The following is an 18,220-nucleotide window of genomic DNA, read 5'->3' on the forward strand; positions in this document are numbered from 1 at the left end:
GCCAGCCACAGGTGGGAAAGAGCCAGTGCAAAGATAATTTAATACCCTTATAAAAGATTACTGTTATTTAATGCTTTTAATATCCGAAAGCTTTTCTTCTTTTAAATAATCATTTGGTTATCAATTATAACAGTGTGTGACGGATAACAATGCACTGGAAAGTGAAGCTATTGCAGTGCAACTTAGTCTAAATCATGGCTAGTAAACAGCTTGAAGAGTTATTTGATAAATGAATAAGCTGTAAGACTGTTCAGCTTCAAGCAACCTACTGTTTGGCCTATTTAAGAAAGACAGAAAAACAAAAACTGGTTTTGTACCCACGCTTCATTTAAATTACTCTCAAAGTGAAAAGAAAAAATGGAAACAATGGACTTCCTGCATGACAATTATCCGCTTTTCTTAACTGTAAGTAATTCAGTTCAGTCTCACTCAACCCCTCTATTAAACAACAGTAAAACAAACATCAAAGTATACATGGCAGGGAAAAATACAGTATAAAAAAACTATTGTAAATAATGCAATCAAAAGTGCTCAAATAAGAAGTGTTTCCTTTTTTTTTTTCTCTTTTTCCATCATATGAGGCAGACCTTTTTTGTTTTTTGTTTCTGACTGTGTCCTCTGGGAGTAGGTTTCAGGGAGGAGGAGAGTGGGTGCGTGGAAAAGCTGCAAAGGAGGAGGTGAAAGTTCGAGGCTGATGGATGTCCAGAACCGGGTGCTCAGAAGGTTTCGGCTCAGGTCTCGATGAGCGGCTTCTCGACCTCTCAGCTCCTTGTGGACGTCCTCCCTCAAATCCTTGTTTCCTCCTCAGCGGCTGACGGTGGATCTCTAACCCAGGCTGGTGATGTTCGCCCGGCCACCTGGTGGGGCCACGATGCGCTGGGTGTTCCGGCGGGGAATGTTGTCATCAACCTGAGCACCTGTGGCATTACATGGAAAGATAACCACAGGAGTTTGTATCTTAAACATGAAATATTACAAAATAACAGGCAGGGTTGGGAAGAATATTCTACTCAATTAAAAGTAGTTACTTACTTTGATGAGATTTTACAGACATAGATGTAAAACTATGAGTTACTTGAATTAGCCAAAATAAAAGTAAGTCAGTTTTGTAAAAGCAATATTCTACCAATAAGTTCCTGTCCTGAGGAGGATTAATCTTTGAATATACTTTCAATTTTACCAAAGTCTTCCTTGTAATGATTTCAGCATTTTTATAAGTAACAGATGCTATTTAAAATGTAGCCAAGAACAAGACTTCCCACAGAAAATACTTCAGTAAAAATAAAAGTACGGTCTTTAGAGTAATGTCAGTAAATTTAATCAGTTACTTTTCACCCCTGATAAAAGGATAAATAAATCAGTATATTGAAGTGACTTATTATTTAAGCTGTTGGACCTTTTTATCTCAGAAAAGAACAGAAATGTTGTTTAAAGTAGTGACAGATACTAGATAGCCGACTTGCTAGACAAGCTAGTTGCAAAGTTGCGCAGATCACTCTACAGTCATGGCCAAAAGTTTTGAGAATGACACAACTATCAATTTTCACAAAGTCTGCTGTTTCAGTTTTTATAATGGCAATTTGCATATACTCCAGAATGTTATGAGGAGTGATCAGCTCAACTGCAATTAATTGCAAAGTCCCTCTTTGCCTTGAAAACAAACTTTATCACCAAAAACACATTTCCACTGCATTTCCGCCCTGCCACAAAAGGACCAGCTAACATCATTTCAATGACACACAGGTGTCACACACATTAACACAGGTGTGGGTGTTGATGAGGACAAGGCTGGCGATCAATCTGTCATGATTGAGTGACTGGACACTTTAAAAGGAAGATGGTGCATGACACCATTGTTCCTCATCTGTTAGCCATGGTTACCTGCAAGGAAACACGTGCAGCCATCATTGCATTGCACAAAAAGGGCCTAACAGGAGAGTTTATAGCAGCGAGTAAGATTGCACCTCAGTCAACCGTCTATCGAATTATCAAGAACTTCAAGGAGAGAGGTTCAATTGTTGCCAAACAGGCTCCAGGGCGCCCAAGAAAGTCCAGCAAGCGCCAGGACCGTCTCCTGAAGGTGTTACAGCTGCGGGATCGGGCCACCACCAGTGCAGAGCTTGCTCAGGAATGGCAGCAGGCAGGTGTGAGTGCATCTGCACGCACAGTGAGGCGAAGACTTTTGGAGGAAGGCCTGGTGTCAAGGAGGGCAGCAAAGAAGCCACTTCTCTCCAGTAAAAACATCAGGGACAGACTGATATTCTGCAGAAGGTACAGGGACTGGACTGCTGAGCACTGGGGTAAAGTCATTTTCTCTGATGAATCCACTTTCCGATTGTTTGGGGCATCAGGAGGAAGGCTTGTTCGGAGAAGACGAGGTGAGCGCTACCATCAGTCCTGTCTCTTGCCAACAGTGAAGCATCCTGAGACCATTCATGTGTGGGGTTGCTTTACGGTCAAGGGAGTGGGCTCTCTCACAATCTTGCCTAAAAACACAGCCATGGTACCAGAACGTCCTCCGAGAGCAACTTCTCCCAACCATCCAAGGGCAGTTTGGTGATAAAGAATGCCTTTTCCAGCATGATGGAGCACCTTGCCATAAAGCAAAAGTCATAACAAAATGGCTCAGGGAACAAAACATTAAGATTTTGGGCCCTTGGCCAGGAAACTCCCCAGATCTTAATCCCATTGAGAACTTGTGGTCAATCCTCAAGAGGCGGGTGGACAATCAAAAACCCACAAATTCTGACAAACTCCAAGCATTGATTATGCAAGAATGGACTGCCGGGGTACACGCCGGGGAAATGTACGCGCAGAAGGCGGGCTGAACGGCAGGACAGGATTTCATTGGTTTTATAAATTGGACCCTAATGACGGTGATTGGTTGGTGTTTTCCCAGGTTTACTCCGGCTGTAGATAGCAGCTTTTTTTCTCTTTTTTAAGAACACATTATGTATTGATTGCCATCGAGACATAAAGATCATTTTAACCAGTATAACAAAAAGTGTATCTAAACCTGACTACCAACCCCAGCTTTAAAGCAAGCTAACAATGAACCTAAAACACAACACAATACACCTCATCAATATTAAAGAAAACATATCTTCTTGTCTGATTTAAAAAACACATTTTATACTCATTTGAGTATAAAGTTTATTCCCAGAGTCTCTATTACAGCTTCATTATCACAAGATTTTACCTTAAGTTCTTAAATTATGCTGAGTCAACCAGCTATCACCATTTCCCTTCGATAGAAATTCACCTTAGAGTGTGAAGCTGAGAATCATACATGTAAAAAGCCTTATAATACATTTTTTGTTTGAATTTGTACAATCCTAATAACATATACGACTCATAAAAACATAGCTAAACCACTGCCTGTACGCTGCAAGTTAATGTAAAATCACATCCCAAGTATAACCCAAGTTGAACTTTGCATTGATTTTACAAAAGTGTGCCATAAGATGATTTATTTATTTATTTACAGGAAGTTCATTCAAAGGGATTTATTTGGTCAAAATTGGCACTGACAGATCCGATGCTGGTGTGTTTCTAATGTTCTGAAAAAATGTCATGAATGCTCCTCTTTATGCAGCTGCGTGCAGAGGGGAGATAATGGTGACCTGAGCATACCTTAGCTCAATTTATGGATGTCTGTGGAATCTAGCAGTCATACTTAGGAGTAGAGGAATACACCAGTGCAGAAGATTTCATGCCTCTTACATGTGAGCCTTGTTTTAAACCATTTTAGCAGTTTTTCAGACACATCCTCACAACTGGAGGATTGCTGATTGTTACCAGAGTAAGCATGTGCAAAACATAAGGTATGTTAGGTTATAAAATAGTGCAAACATAAAAAAATGATGACAGAAAACTAATGATTGGACTGACCAGATAGGCTGAATCCAGACTGGTGCAGATTACGGACGGGCTGGTTGGGCTGCTTGGCAGGTGAGGTCTTGGCAGAGGAGGCAGGAGTCATTGTTTTGGGGGTAACTGACACCTCACAGACTGGACCATCGTACAGTCCTCTGGGTACACCCCTCAGCTCAGCCAGCTACATTTGAGGAACAAGATGCAACAGTCAGGACGGTTATTAGAAACATGGACATATCTGCTGAACATTTCACACGATTTTGCCTGAAAAAGAGCAGAACTGTACCCTGCTGCGAGCCTTTATTCTCTTGTACACGTAGTCAGGGAAAGGTTTTCGGGCCACGTAGCGTCCCGAGCCCTCAGTGGCGTGGAGGGTCCCTTCCTCCAAGACGATCTTGCCCTGGCTGATCACCACCAGAGGCCCACCGCGCACCTCTGTGCCTTCAAAGATGTTGTACTCCACAGTCTGTAGAAGAGAACGGTAAGATTCAATTAAATAACAAGAAGGAAGATAAACGTTTAAGGGTTTGAAGTACAACATCACATAAAGCACATACTATCCAAACTCAACATACTGTGTTCTGTGCTGTGGCCAGATGTTAACTTGACCTTTTTGCTTGGCTTTTTTAAAAGATTTTTCCCATTAAAATACCATTGTGACAACCATCCCCATAGTGTGTGACAACCATCCCCGTGATGGGGTTAGTTGTCACAATGTGTCAGAGTGTCTTTGATAGTTTATTGCCTCTTTGTTACAATGAGTTGGAAAATGAGAGGGATACACATTTGAAGCCAACACCTTAAGCTTCAATTTAATGTAGGAATGACCATTAAAAGATGTTTTGATGATGAGCAATCATCAAAACAGTAAAAAGTGTGACAACCAACCCTGTTCTCCCTGAGTATATTCATAATTGAACACTAAAATCTAGTTTAGGGTCTGAAGCATCTACTTTTCTTGTATAATGACGTAATTGTTATGCAATCATTTTACATTTTCAGTATAATCCATGATTCTAGATATGAACTAGATAGAATCGTTACAGATTTTCATTTTGTGGATGTGAGAAATGTTGTAGTTTTTCTCTGACAGCCAGCTGTGATGAACAGTTGCTTTTATTTCGTAACACTAACACCAATACATGAAACCATCACAGAGAAGCCTTCAGAGTAGAGATACAACGATTCATCTTTTCGAGCTGTGTTTTTCCTTTCCTAAAGATGATGTAATCTCTGAGTACCACGTGCTGTTTGCTGCTTTAGGTCACAGATTTATGAAAGTCTCACTCTGTATTTATCTGATTAACTGCTACAGCCATGTAGATGGACTTTCAGTTGTGTTCACAAATGATGCCACTGTGTAAAATTGCCAGAACGTTCACGGATTAAAGTGCGCTTGTGAAAGGAGCTTAACTGATTCAGAGAGTTTAAAGAGCTGCCTTTGGTTTCAAATATCAAACCAGAGTTACAGCTTCATGGTCGTATGTCTCTGCAAACACATACGTTTCAGTGTACGTATTTACGTGTTTCCCACAGGAAGAAGACATCACCCTGAAAACAGAACAATGTCCATGTCTGAGCAGAGCATGTGATTGTCAGCTGACATTCCTGTGACAACAGAATAACAAGTACAGAAGAGGTAGAGAGGAGATTGTCAAATAACCAGTTACAGATGGTGTTGGTCTTTCGGAGTGATGCAAAAATAAAAAATAACCTGGGTATGATTAAATTCTCTGAGACATCCCATGCAAGAGAAATGGGTGGATATGAGGTCACAGTGAGCTGGACCTTGTACCACCATAATTTAAACAGTTCAGATTTCAGTCCAAGTACATTTCAAATTGAGGATATTACATCCAGAGGTTCACAGGAATGCCGTAGAAACAGGTGCCAGTGAAGTATTTTTCCATGATGCAATGATTTGAAGTTAAAGTTGACCTTTTCTTTTTGGGTCAAATATGTCATCACTTCTGTCATCAATTTTCTCCACTCAGACATTCATAAGAAATTATGTCACAACTCGTGGATAAACCAAAAAGCTGTGACCAAGAACATTCTCAAAAGATCACAACAACTTTGACCTTTCACTACCAAATTTAAATCCTTATTGCCTCCATTTATTCATGTGTTTCTATCATTTTTATTGGTTGACTGTTTTCTGATATGCGTTTTAAATGGAACCTTTAGCACTTTTATCATTTTATCATGTCTATTAATTTCACCATTTTCACTGTTAGATTAGTTTTAGGATATTTTTGTATGTTTTGCACATTAAGTAGTTTGTTCTGTCTGACATCTATCTTGTTATTCTGTATTGACCTAACATCTCACTGGCTGCAAAACAAGTTTACCTACGGGTACAAATAAAGTAACCTGAACCTGGCCCTGAACCTGAACCTCCATTCAAACCAAATGGTTGTGCCTAATTTGAAAAAAAAAATGTCAAAGTGCTCTTGAGATATTTTTATGCATGAACAGCACAAACCACAGCAGTTACAGTCGCAATAACAGTACTGATATTGCCCTGCAATACCACAAATATGTATGGGTAATCGGCTAGATGCCAATTTGGCACCAAACTATTATCACAACTAATGAAATTTCCAAAAAAGTCGACGTGTATGAGGTACATTTTCATCAGACAATAACAAAAAACAACATTCAAGATCTAGTAAAGACCATAACAAAGCTTGCAAACATTAGCAATCAGAGTTTTACACCAACGTTAAGTTTGTTTCTGATTACTTTAATATTGGAGGTACTTGGCATTGGTCAATACTTAAGTGTATTTATCAAATATGCATTGCTAAGGAAAAACTGGTATCTGGACATCTTTTGAACCAACACTCTGAGCTGTGGCTCTAATTTAAGCTGAGAAATAATGAAGAAAGAAAAGCTAATCACTCGGTGAAATAGTAAAACAAGTGAGAATGGAGTCGTCAGCTCGCCTACCAGGGAAGGTAAAAAGATAGAGAGGTTGTATGAGTGGTCTGGGTGTTTGTGTGTGTGTTTGTGTTTTGGGTTTGTGCGAGTGTGTGGACAGTTAGTGTGGGGCAGTTGCCATGTGACAAATTTGCAAGCTGGATGACTACCCTCTCTTAAGAGCTACTGGAGCTAAAGCTGAGGTCATGGCAATCTGGTGGACTCAAAATGCCTGAAATGAGATCACCAGTGGGCTGGACTACCCTGTAATACACAGACACATACATATACACACAAACACACAACCATTCATGCATACACACTCCAAATGAGCAGTTTCCCCCATGAACATAAATCCGTCATTTTCTGACTAAGCGGAATAAAAGGAAACCAGAGAACATGACGGGCTTAAGCACACACATGCCAGGAACTTACACACAGGCAAAACTCTCTCTCTCACGCAGTCACACACACATGCACACGTGCACACACACAGATGCAGATGCACAGTGATCTGCCTGCTAACAATCAGAAACTATGTGTTCAAGTTGCCATTGCAGATTTTAAGGATGACATCATTCCCTTGATGCTGTATGAGGCCGACGCCCTGTTCAGCATTCAGACGACCATGGAACAAAAAGTGGACTAATGAACCTGATGATCTTTCACATCAACTGCAATCTTATCTGTAATTATCATTTTGAAGAATACTTTATGTTGTATTTGAATCTAAAATGACGTTCACTTGGAATCACATGCTTGCTTGTTTTAACTGAATTGTAATATTGCTTCATGCTTGAAGAAGTTTGAAGAAGACCCTTTCCTTTTCTATTAAAACAATTCATTCTATAAAAGTCCGGCCCATAACTTAGGATCCCCTGGTGCCAGCTCAAATCTATGTGCACATGGTTTGCAAATCTGTGGGTACTGTGCACAGTTTGATGTCCATGTGCATGGATTTGTAATCTGTGGGTACAGATTTGTAATGCATGCATGCAGATTTGCAAACAAATTTGATACTGGGGCACCTGGAGGGCTCCATACACAACACAAATCAAAGCTGAAGTTGGGTCCTTCTATGGAGAATTTTGTTCAACATCCAGACTATTTCTTCCCTCTTCAAACCTGGGCAGTTATCCATAAAACATTTTTGAAGCAAGATAGATTTTAATGTTTATTATTTGCCTTCAAAAGCTCTTTTGATAAGCACTATGAGCACCACTTCTGCAAGAAATAAGTTATCACTTTAATTCCAGAGATTCATCTGCTGTTAGAGTGTCTGCATTTACGATACAACAACAGTATAGATAACCTAAACCCTTGGAGTCACCATGTGTAGTGTTTGAAGAATGTTCTGTCTTTGGGTTCCACTTTTCATGAAGACATTAAAGCAAATAGCAGTCACACATATTATCAAGTTAAGTTCCTACCGAGTTGTGGCTCTTGGCAGAGATAATCTTTGTAATGTCCGGGTCCCACAGCACCAGGTCAGCATCCGAACCTACAGCGATACGACCCTTGCGAGGGTAGAGGTTGAAGATTTTTGCAGCGTTAGTGCTGGTCACTGCCACAAACTGGTTTTCATCCATCTTTCCCGTCACCTGAAATGAGTCAGAGCAGAGAGTGAGAACATTACAGAGGTTGCTGTCTTAGTTAGATTTCTTTGTTTAGGAGAACCTGATATTCATCTCAGAAATCAAAGAGACTAAAAATCTGCAGCTATGCTACCAGAACTGTGAGGCTGGACTTCTACATAATAATGCTTTGTGCTACTGTCAACATGTTACTGCAGCGACCATGACCACGGTGATCTGCTGATGTTTAAGGCAGACTGTGTAGAAATGAGAATGATTCTGGATTAAAACTCTCCCATCTTGATGCAAAGGTAAAGCAACTGTGGCCTTCAAGGACAAGAAGCTGCTGTGATTGCATGACAAGTATGATCTTAAGTTTTTACAACCAAAAACATTGATTAATACAAATCTCTTGTGTAAAACAACCACGTCTCTTTCTATAGCAAGTTTTAAACTGAGTCTAAATTGAATTTTTAGAGATCTCGCTTTATTATGATAGAAATAAATTATATAAAACAAGTTTAAGTAGTGTTTCTATTGGTTGCCTTATTGGTTGCCTAATTTCCTAGGAGAAAAATAAAAGTATGACCACACGTACCACACACTTGTCCCAGATGATAGACATCCTCTCCTCAGTGCCGTTGACACCTTCAGGGATCAAGCTGAAGTCATCTTTGCCTACAGCGCGCTGAGCCGTATTAAAGGGACAGTGCGCGCTCCCTGTCACCTGCAGGTCACCACTACACAGAGATTCAAAGTGCAGAAAGAGAAAAAGAATGGATATTGTGTTTTAAACTGCAGTGATATTACGTTGGTTGTAACAGACAGTCTAACACTTGTATCAGAATATTCACTGGATGTCCAGTTTGAATGTTCTCACCAGGAGAGCAGAGAGTTGAGATAGTCTGGCGTGGTCGGGTCGGGGCTCAGGGGAGGGGATGTGACGTAAGCAGCTGCCTTAGCCCAGTTCTTGCTCCAATAGTGAGAACCGTCTGTTCCCAGGCTTGCAGTGATTGGCTCTCCATAGACCACAGTTCCTGAAAATCAAATTCATTTATAAAACTAAAGTTGTTTCATGTACATCAAGTGGATGCTTGTTGTCAGTGTTGAATATGCTTCCATCTGTTCTCTGTCAGATCTATTGTGTCTGTTGGAAACTGAGCTTTTAAAGTAGTTTGAGGCAGGGTTTTTTTTTTTTTGTCCAAACCCTAAACATAAGTGTGGAAAACCACAAATTAGCCAATGAAGTCATTGTTAGTGGAGTAGTCTGAGGTTTTCTTTAAAGTCTGGTTTCTGTGGTCTCTGGTTTTGGGAAAGTGACAGTACATTTGTGGCAAATTGAGCAGAAAATGTTGATTTCATTAAAGCAGGTTCTGAAAATCTTCAGTATCCGAGTCTCACCTTTCTTCCTGGCCTGAGCGATGACATCAGCAGCACTCTTGCTCATCACCTTGGTGATGTAGAGGGGGCAGTTGGTCTGATTGGCCACAGTCACAGAGCGGTTTACAGCCTCCGCCTCCACCTGTGGAGAGGTTTTCATCATTAAACAAGATGTGACAACAGGGCTGCAGGAACTACATTATTTTCTTCTTCTGCATTAATTGAAATACTCTATGTCTGATTTATCTCATCACTTTAGAATTGAAGTCAAAGATGAAGATAATTATGCAGCATTAATCAAGTTAAAAACAATCAAAGTGACTGAAAATTTTTTCTGATCAAACAAACCTCCCCTTAGGTTTTGGCACTGATTTGAAAAAGATAACTTCATATATTATCTAATGAGCTTAAGAGGTACTAGTAGGTGTGACTGTCACTTTGGATGTGGCTAAGCTTGCTGTTTTCCCACTTCACAAATCTGTGTGCTAAGCCAAGCTAACCAGCTGCTGGCTGAAGCTTGCCATTTCTGTTACAGAAACAACGATCCATCCTGTTATTTTAAATCTTTTCAAGAAATCAGCAAAGAATTAATCCAACAATATAAAAGCGTGCTTTATTTTCCTTTTTGTTTTCAATCCATAGCAACAAAATCAGAAGGCAAAGTGCTGAAGTGCTCTTTGGAACATTCTTTTGAAAAATGAGACTGACAGGTTGTGACATTTCAAAGACAAACACTAATAAAATCCTCCTAGAAAAAAAGAACACTGTCGTCTTGTCTACAAATCCTTTTGGACAGAGTAACCTTGTTTTTATTTTAAAAAAAAACACTTCTCTGTGAAAAAGTTTCAGTCACAAACAACACTGCCATAACTCTTCAAATTTCATTCACTACTTTGTTGCCAGATCTGGCGCTGGTGAGTAACAGCAGTGATTTATCAAGGGGATGTGCTCTAGTTTGTAATGGATCTGTTGTTTCCAAATAAACATATAATGCTGAGTCACAAACCGCTTCACTGAGGAGCTGTCAGACAACACAACACCCACAGCTACTACGGCTAGAAAGTTATTTAGGCATCAGTGATGTCTTCCTAAAGTTTTAATATACTTTCACCCAAAAAAATCCAAATACTTAGTGAGTCTGCACGGAGCTATAAGTCTCTCTTACCTCCTCAGGATGGCTCAACACGTGTCCCTCGGGCCCATTGATCCCTTGCTCCAGGATTTTGCGCTGCTCCTAAAGACACACAGCAGACACAAACAAATATAATCACAGTTGAAATACAAGACTTGGAGTCATGTGTAGATATCCAACACGTCGTAATTTGTGTATTTCTATGTTTATTGAGAGTGTGTCTATGTGGACGTTGCATGTTGCTGTCTCTCTTGCCTTTACAAGTGCGCTCATGATTTGGGACGTGATTTCATTGGACTTCAGCTCGGCAGCTGATTGGCTGGATCGGAGGTCTTGCCGCTATATATACTGAGCGATGACGTCACCACAGGACACGGGAATCCCAGCTCCCTCTGCTTCCAACCAGCCACGTTAGCCTTTTGTTCTCCCATATGTTAGTGTGTTTCTGTTAAGTTGTCTAGGTGTGAACCCCCATTTTATGTAATCTTGTTTCTCCTGTTTTTGTTAGGTATAGGGCGGTTAGTTAATGTGTTTTGGTTTCTTTGATTTCTCAGGTCAGTTGCTTTACTTCAAATGTTTGTTTGTTACTTTGGCCTTGGTTCACCCTGAATGTAATTCTAGTTTCCTCTTAAGTTGTTATAGTTCAATGTAATTTACGTAAATAAATAATTTAATTGTTTAATTGCACAACTTGCTGTAGCATGTCGATGCCAGGCCTGATGTTCCCTGTGAGCTGAGGAGAAGGAGGCAAGGACGACGTGCTGGTACTGAGGTGCAAGCTAAGACAAGACGACATTAACCTGTCCTTCCACCCACCGTTATGGGGACTGTAAGATCTATCTACGATAAGGTGGACGAGCTAACCCAGCACCAGAGGGAACACTGGCAGCATAGCATCATGCTTGTTAACAGAGCTAACACCGGACACTCACTAACGCCACATTGGAAGGATTTCACCTGCTGTGGCCGGACAGGATACAGGAGAGCAAGACTAAACTAACTGGTGAAGAAGGCCAGGTCAGTCCTGGACCCTGTGGAGGTGGTGGCTGACAGGAGAATTATGGCCAAACTGTCGTCTCTGATGGATTTTTTTTTCTATATATATTCTTGTCGGAATTCTTGCACTGTACACCTTCTTGATTGCTGCTGTAACTCTGTGAATTTCCCCATTGTGGGATGAATAAAGGAGTATCTTATCTTATCTTATCTTATCTTATCTTATCTTATCTTGTGCCTCGGCTACCCCTAGACCAGGCATAACACTTTGCAGCAGAAAGTCTCGGATAAGAAGAAGCGCCCTTTGTGACTCAAAGCTTGGACTGAACTTAAAGGCCAACATCCAGCTAAAAGCCATGCTCTATAGATGTAAGAGGTAAAATGTCATACCTCGGCTACAATGTCTCCATTCTCAGCGTGCACCTGGGCGATGGCTCCAAGATCCCGGATAACACTGAACACCTCATACACCTGCAGAAAAAAAGAAAGATACATTAAGAATTAGGGATGCACTTCTGTATCGGTTCAACATCTCTCAGCACCAATGTCTGCAGATATTAGCACTGTTCATCCGAAACTAATGTGCTATAAACCAACAACATGAGCCGATGTGAATTTGTTGGTTCACATTAATTGAATTCTTCCAGGCTGGTATTCCAGACTGCTGATTAAGATAAGAGGGTTTGTATTGGGCAGATGAAATCACCTGTCGGACAAACTTTGATTTGTTCTCTTGGTCGAACATGAAAGACGATGTTAGAAGTGTTACATTGCCAGCGACACATGATATTGTCTTTTTTGGAGACTTAAAATGAAACACTGACCCTGATTTTCCAGTTCGTGTGACTCTCCCACCCTCTGACCATTTGTCAGGCTGGAAGATAACCTCATACTCAGAAGGAAAACCGATGAATCAAATGAGTCATCCCCTCCAAGAAGTAACAACAAAGACCTGTCAAAGTCTGAGACAAGGGAAAATGAACCCTGAGCCACACTCTGTAGGCAAGCATTCCTCACACAGGTGCGAAGACCAACACGGGTGTGTTTAACACAGCTTTCATGTGGGATTAAATAATTTTAGCCATGAGTCACACTGAGGCTTTGATGGAGATATGGCTCCATTATTCAGTCACTTTCCCAACAGTAACACACAGACAATCAATGTGACATGAAGTCTCGCCAAGACAAACGTTCACTGAGGGCAGGAGTCAAAATCACAGCTGTGATATCACATCTACCAAATCAGCTTCTTTGTAGTCTCTCTCTCTCTCTCTCTCTCTCTCTCTCTCTCTCTCTCTCTCTCTCTCCCTCTCTCCCTCTCTCCCTCTCTCCCTCTCTCTCTCTCCCTCTCTCCCTCTCTCTCTCTCTCTCTCTCTCTCCCTCCCTCCCTTTACAATAGATTGCCAGATTAAACAAACATAATGTAATGTGGATACTTTTATTTTACATTCTTGATGAAGCTCTCAGTATTTTCACATGAGAACAACAGTTTAAAGTTATCTCTTCAATTGAAATTTGACAAATGCAACTATTGCTTCCACGGCACACAGCTTCATCATTGTGTACTGATGACTTTATTTGCTGTCATGTCTCATTTCTCACCAATGATCAGCTGGCTAACAACAATTAATACAGATCTGATTTGTATTCATTCAAAGCAGAAAGTGTTGTGTTAAAGGATAATCTCAGTTTAATTAGATTTCCTGTAGCTGAGGCTGCACCTCAATGAGGCCGATCAGACAGTTTGTAATGTGTTACACTAACCGTAACGACACTCTAGGGACAGCTCTAAACTCTGGAGGGTGATTCCTCTGCAAGCTGCGCTGCGTACCAGACTTCATGTTTTATAGATCCTGCCTTGAGAAATTTTAATTCCTTGGATTTTAGCTCAGCATTAAAGTTACCTCTTTACTTTTATGATGTTTTTGTCCTCTTCATATTGGTTTCTAAAGTTTGATCTGTTTTTATTGTACAGTGTTTGGTCATTTCTGTTCATTTCAAATTTTATTTTATTTTATTTGAATAAAGCACCACAATATGTCCAATTCAGTTTCATCTAAACTCAGTGAGGATTCAAAGACTTGAAGTTTGAAAAACTCTGTTTTCGTACATATATTTGATCACTTTGTACTGTTAAGTGTTACGGCAGCACTGTCCTGAGCATGGGTGTTATAGCTGTCGAGCTACAGGTGGGCGGGCCTTCCTAGTCACGTGACCAATTGGCCAATGAGACAGGTACACTGTGGTCTTTATTAGCTCAGGCAGACACCTGTGCAGGAGGCGAGAAGAGAAAGAGACGCTGTAGACATTTGGAAAAGTTCTCCCCCTTTTCCCGCTGCATTGAGTTATTTGTCATGTGTTATATATGTCATCACAAATTAACTTTCATCTGAAACCCTGAGGGGTCGTAAGAAGGAAGCAGCTTCAGCTGCCCGGAACCGTGCATTGTGGCCATGAAAGAGAAGTTGCTACAGGTACGGTCCGCCTTTTCTTTTGCCTTTTGCTCGACTGCCCCCTGTTTCCTTCCTTTAATATGGCATGGGCAGCCAACGCTTGGATGCCCTAGACAACGCTTGTGCCAAGGTTGTGTTGCCGTGACATAAGCAAAATTGTTCCTGGAACGTTCATGCCTTTAAAACCTTTGAATTAAAACTAAATTAATAAAAAAATTGAAAAAGCATTACTCATCAAAATCCAGAGTTGTTTGTTTTTTAATGTCACATGGGATAAAAAAGAATAAAGGATATAAGAAAGCAAGAGAGGAGAAGAATCCCACCTGGGCATCAGTAAGCTGGAAAACATCCTTGTAAGCGAGGTAGACCAGGAAAGAGTTTACACCTAACAACAGAAGAGAGGGGGAACGTGTTAGAATACATGAAGGTAAAAATACATCTAAAACAGATTTGTAATGGCTAATGTAACTTTTTTTTTATGTGTGTGGTCGCACCATGATCCTTCACCAGTGCCTCCATCTCCTCCTGGATGCCTTTGTGCCACTCGGGGATGTCGACATGCAGAGAGTAGTCACAGCAGGACTTGCTGTCGGCCCATTCGCGCCACTGCTCGAAGGCCGTGATGAGGCTGACACCCAGCTCAGGGATGACATGATCAACTGGAAGCACAGACACACACACACAAACCATCAAACACCAAATTGACTGATATCATGTTGTGAAACTATAAATGTAACACAGGCTAATGTTGTTTCTCAACCTAACGGAGACAGATTGTAGTTCATACCTGGAAGCCACCTATTGATCTTTCACAGCCAGTGGAAACATGACTCCTGACTCTTTACTATCTATCCTCAGCTCATGGTTTCCACCTCACAGAGTCAATATACAGTACGTGTGCTCAGCATAACTCTATCAAACTCTTCAGACATTTTTAAAAGGATATTCTACTCACAGGTACTGATACTGAGGACACAGCAGAATAAGTGATGCTGAACTTCAGGACAGACAGGTGGCATAATAGGTTTATTTTTGGGAGTTATTACATCAACAGTTATTTCGAATAATGAATTGATTATTAATTCAGTAATATGTCAGAAAATCTAAAAATATTTACTGAAGAATTTCATGGAGCAAAGGTGGCAATATTAAATTCATCAGCTGTCAAAAACTAAAGAAAAACAACTTGCAAGCCAAAATTCTTATATTTTAGAAGCTGAAACCTGAAACAGTTTTGCTTGACTTTTTCTTGTCTTCTCCTGTTGAAGAGAGACCTGACAACAAAGCCTGCATTTTTAATTTTACACCTCTAAATCACGGTAATTTCTGCAAACTGAAGACCTGAGAAAAGATGTGTCTTCTTTTTAAGTCAGCCAAATTGAAGCCTGTGTGTAACATACTCTACACTGTTGAACTGAATCCTACTTAAGAGATGAACAAGGGCTACACAGATTGGATGAAATCGGCCATTTTGGACGGTAGCACCAGCTACACTGGAATAACAGAAAAGTTAGCATCCTTTCCAATAGACATATATTCCACAGCAATGTCAGACAATGATAAACCATGCCTGCTGATTGCTTCTGTGATGCATTTTAATTAACAAGCATATTATTCAATAATTAACTAACAATATTTTTTGACAGGTGTTTCTCACTGCCTCTGTGTCTTCAGGTCTTTAGGATCAGACTGGCAGCCTTTATGTGATTCATCGGCACATGTGAACTCAGATCTATTTTCATTAAACCTGGACAATATGGAACATAAGGTTTAAACCTGGATCAGCACTGCTGGTTTTAACCCTCCTGTTATGTTTGTTTCTCTGGAACAGCAATAATGTTCCTGGGTAAATTTGACCCGGGGCATATTCAATTATCCAAGAGTCCGAACCCCAAAAAATCCCAATACACATTTGTTTTAATCAATTTTTTTACTCCATTACTAACCGTTTAAATCAATATTTAGTCCATTGGTGTTCTTTAATTCTCACGGATCATGGTTCAATGAGGATAACTCACTCATTTTTCATTCAAATCCATGTTAAAACTTTTTCTTTAATGTACATTGGAAAGCCTTAAATATAAATACAATAGTTTTAAATGCCATGGATTTTTGTTTATTTTATTTTCCATTTTTATTTTTTTTATTTTTATGAAGTGATGTTGATGAATTAACACGGCACCTCTTCTGTCACATGCTGCCCAGATTTTTATGCTGCATTTAGCTGGTTTGGAGGGCATATATTGCCTAAAATAGACTTTAAAAAGGGTCAGTTTGACCCGTAACATAACAGGAGGGTTAAACACATTGGCCTTTGAAGTACTCGTTTAGCTGGGACCTCCAAAACCATTTCAAACTGCGTCTTCGTCACTTTCCAACTTTGGTGCAAATGTGTCTAATAACATTCCAGTCATCGGTCTGCAACACATAACGACAGAGTTGCAGATGTGTCTGACCCTGCAGCAGTCAACGATATACTGGAGGTGACAACATCACATGAGTCTTCTGGGAGTGTTTGTTCTGCTGTGAGGGAGAGGAGAGCTCAGCTGCTGAATCAGCAGAGGGAGGGAGCTTCATTTAGCTTAAAGACCTTTCTAACAGTCTTCTGTCTGTTTGAGATAGTCATAGAAATGTTGATGACATGATTGGGCTTGGGGATTTAGAGTATGTAGAGGGTAGTAACGAATCCTGCTTATTGAATGAAGCCCATTGCAGATCTTGAATTTACCAACTGTTGGTAGAGAGTAATAGAGAGATTACAAAAAGGAGGGACATTAAAAAGAGACTGGTTGACTAGTTTCTATGCTAGCAGGTTTCTAGCTGTGCACCAAGACTGAAACTCCAGTGTTTGGACAGTTAAAGTTTAGCAAGGCTGAGAAACTTAACTTTGGACTGTAATCTAAACCAAGCTTGGGAGAAGGAGTCAGCTACAGGAGGAATGAAATACCTCTAATACAGAGTTTATGAAACATTCTAAAAACGGAGCTTAAAGAAGTCTCTTTACAGAGTTAAATAACAGAACAAAGTCATTTCTGCAGTATCTGTGTGTCCAAAGGGAAAGTTAATTGACTTTCTGGCTCAGTCTGACAATTGTGGCTTTTAAGTCCTCACAGCAGATGGACGGTTTCATATTTTGGCTGGGTTATGAAGAAGTCTAGCACCCTGCCTGTTCATATTTGAATATTTTCATTTAAAACCAATCAGTGAGTAAACAACTGCTACAGGATAAGACAAAGTGCAAAAACTTAAATATCAGGAAAGCCTCGAAATGAATGTGGTACATGGAGAAACAAACAGCCGTATCCTTCTGCTCATGACTTACTGATCATGGTGGTTCCTCCGGCCAGCGCTGCCTTGGTGCCCTGGTAGAAGTCGTCTGCAGAGATCATGCCTCGATCAGGCATCTGGAAACGTGTGTGCACGTCGATGCCACCCGGCAACAGCATGCGGCCGTGGGCATCAATGGTTTTTACCCCGCCGGGAACAATGAGATTCTCCCCGATTTGTCTGAAGAAAATAATATTCAATTTAAACAGAGGAAGAAATACTAAGATATATAAATCTAAAACGATTAAACGAAGACAGCCTAAAAGTTAGTTTTACATCTGTTTAAATAACTGAGGCTGCTGTGTGCTCATAAGCTGTGTTGTGTATAATTGGAATTAATTCTCCACTTTGTTTTAGACTGATCTATTATGCAGCATTAGACCAGCGGCTTGATGTTGTGCAAAATAACTCTCAGTGGAGTCTGGTGGCTTTTAAGAGAGAAATACAACTAACAGCTCAAAAACATCTCTTTCTATGTCTTTCTCTTATTATATGTGTAACTAACTTACAGACCATACTTGATTCCAATATTTCCCATGTACAGGCAATGTATCTGAATA

At 40.3% G+C, this 18,220-nt stretch overlaps 1 protein-coding gene across 2 annotated transcripts in view; it reads right to left on the reverse strand.

The window, feature by feature from the left end:
- Window positions 1-306: 306 nt before the first annotated feature.
- The window catches only part of LOC117831588 (dihydropyrimidinase-related protein 2), a 32,160-nt gene continuing 14,246 nt past the window's right edge, over window positions 307-18,220 (reverse strand). For both annotated transcript variants that reach the window (XM_034710345.1, XM_034710346.1), the window contains exons 3-14: window positions 17,656-17,840; window positions 14,828-14,992; window positions 14,657-14,718; window positions 12,271-12,351; window positions 10,918-10,986; window positions 9,774-9,894; window positions 9,253-9,409; window positions 8,971-9,112; window positions 8,229-8,399; window positions 4,163-4,342; window positions 3,892-4,057; window positions 307-917 (exon numbers count right to left, since the gene is read on the reverse strand). In XM_034710345.1, coding sequence (XP_034566236.1) covers window positions 826-917; window positions 3,892-4,057; window positions 4,163-4,342; window positions 8,229-8,399; window positions 8,971-9,112; window positions 9,253-9,409; window positions 9,774-9,894; window positions 10,918-10,986; window positions 12,271-12,351; window positions 14,657-14,718; window positions 14,828-14,992; window positions 17,656-17,840 — 1,591 coding nt within the window. In that variant the 3' untranslated portion in view covers window positions 307-825. The remainder of the gene's footprint in view (window positions 918-3,891; window positions 4,058-4,162; window positions 4,343-8,228; window positions 8,400-8,970; window positions 9,113-9,252; window positions 9,410-9,773; window positions 9,895-10,917; window positions 10,987-12,270; window positions 12,352-14,656; window positions 14,719-14,827; window positions 14,993-17,655; window positions 17,841-18,220) is intronic.

This window comes from Notolabrus celidotus, chromosome 19, assembly GCF_009762535.1.
Source record: "Notolabrus celidotus isolate fNotCel1 chromosome 19, fNotCel1.pri, whole genome shotgun sequence".
In the NCBI taxonomy this organism is placed as follows: domain Eukaryota; kingdom Metazoa; phylum Chordata; class Actinopteri; order Labriformes; family Labridae; genus Notolabrus; species Notolabrus celidotus.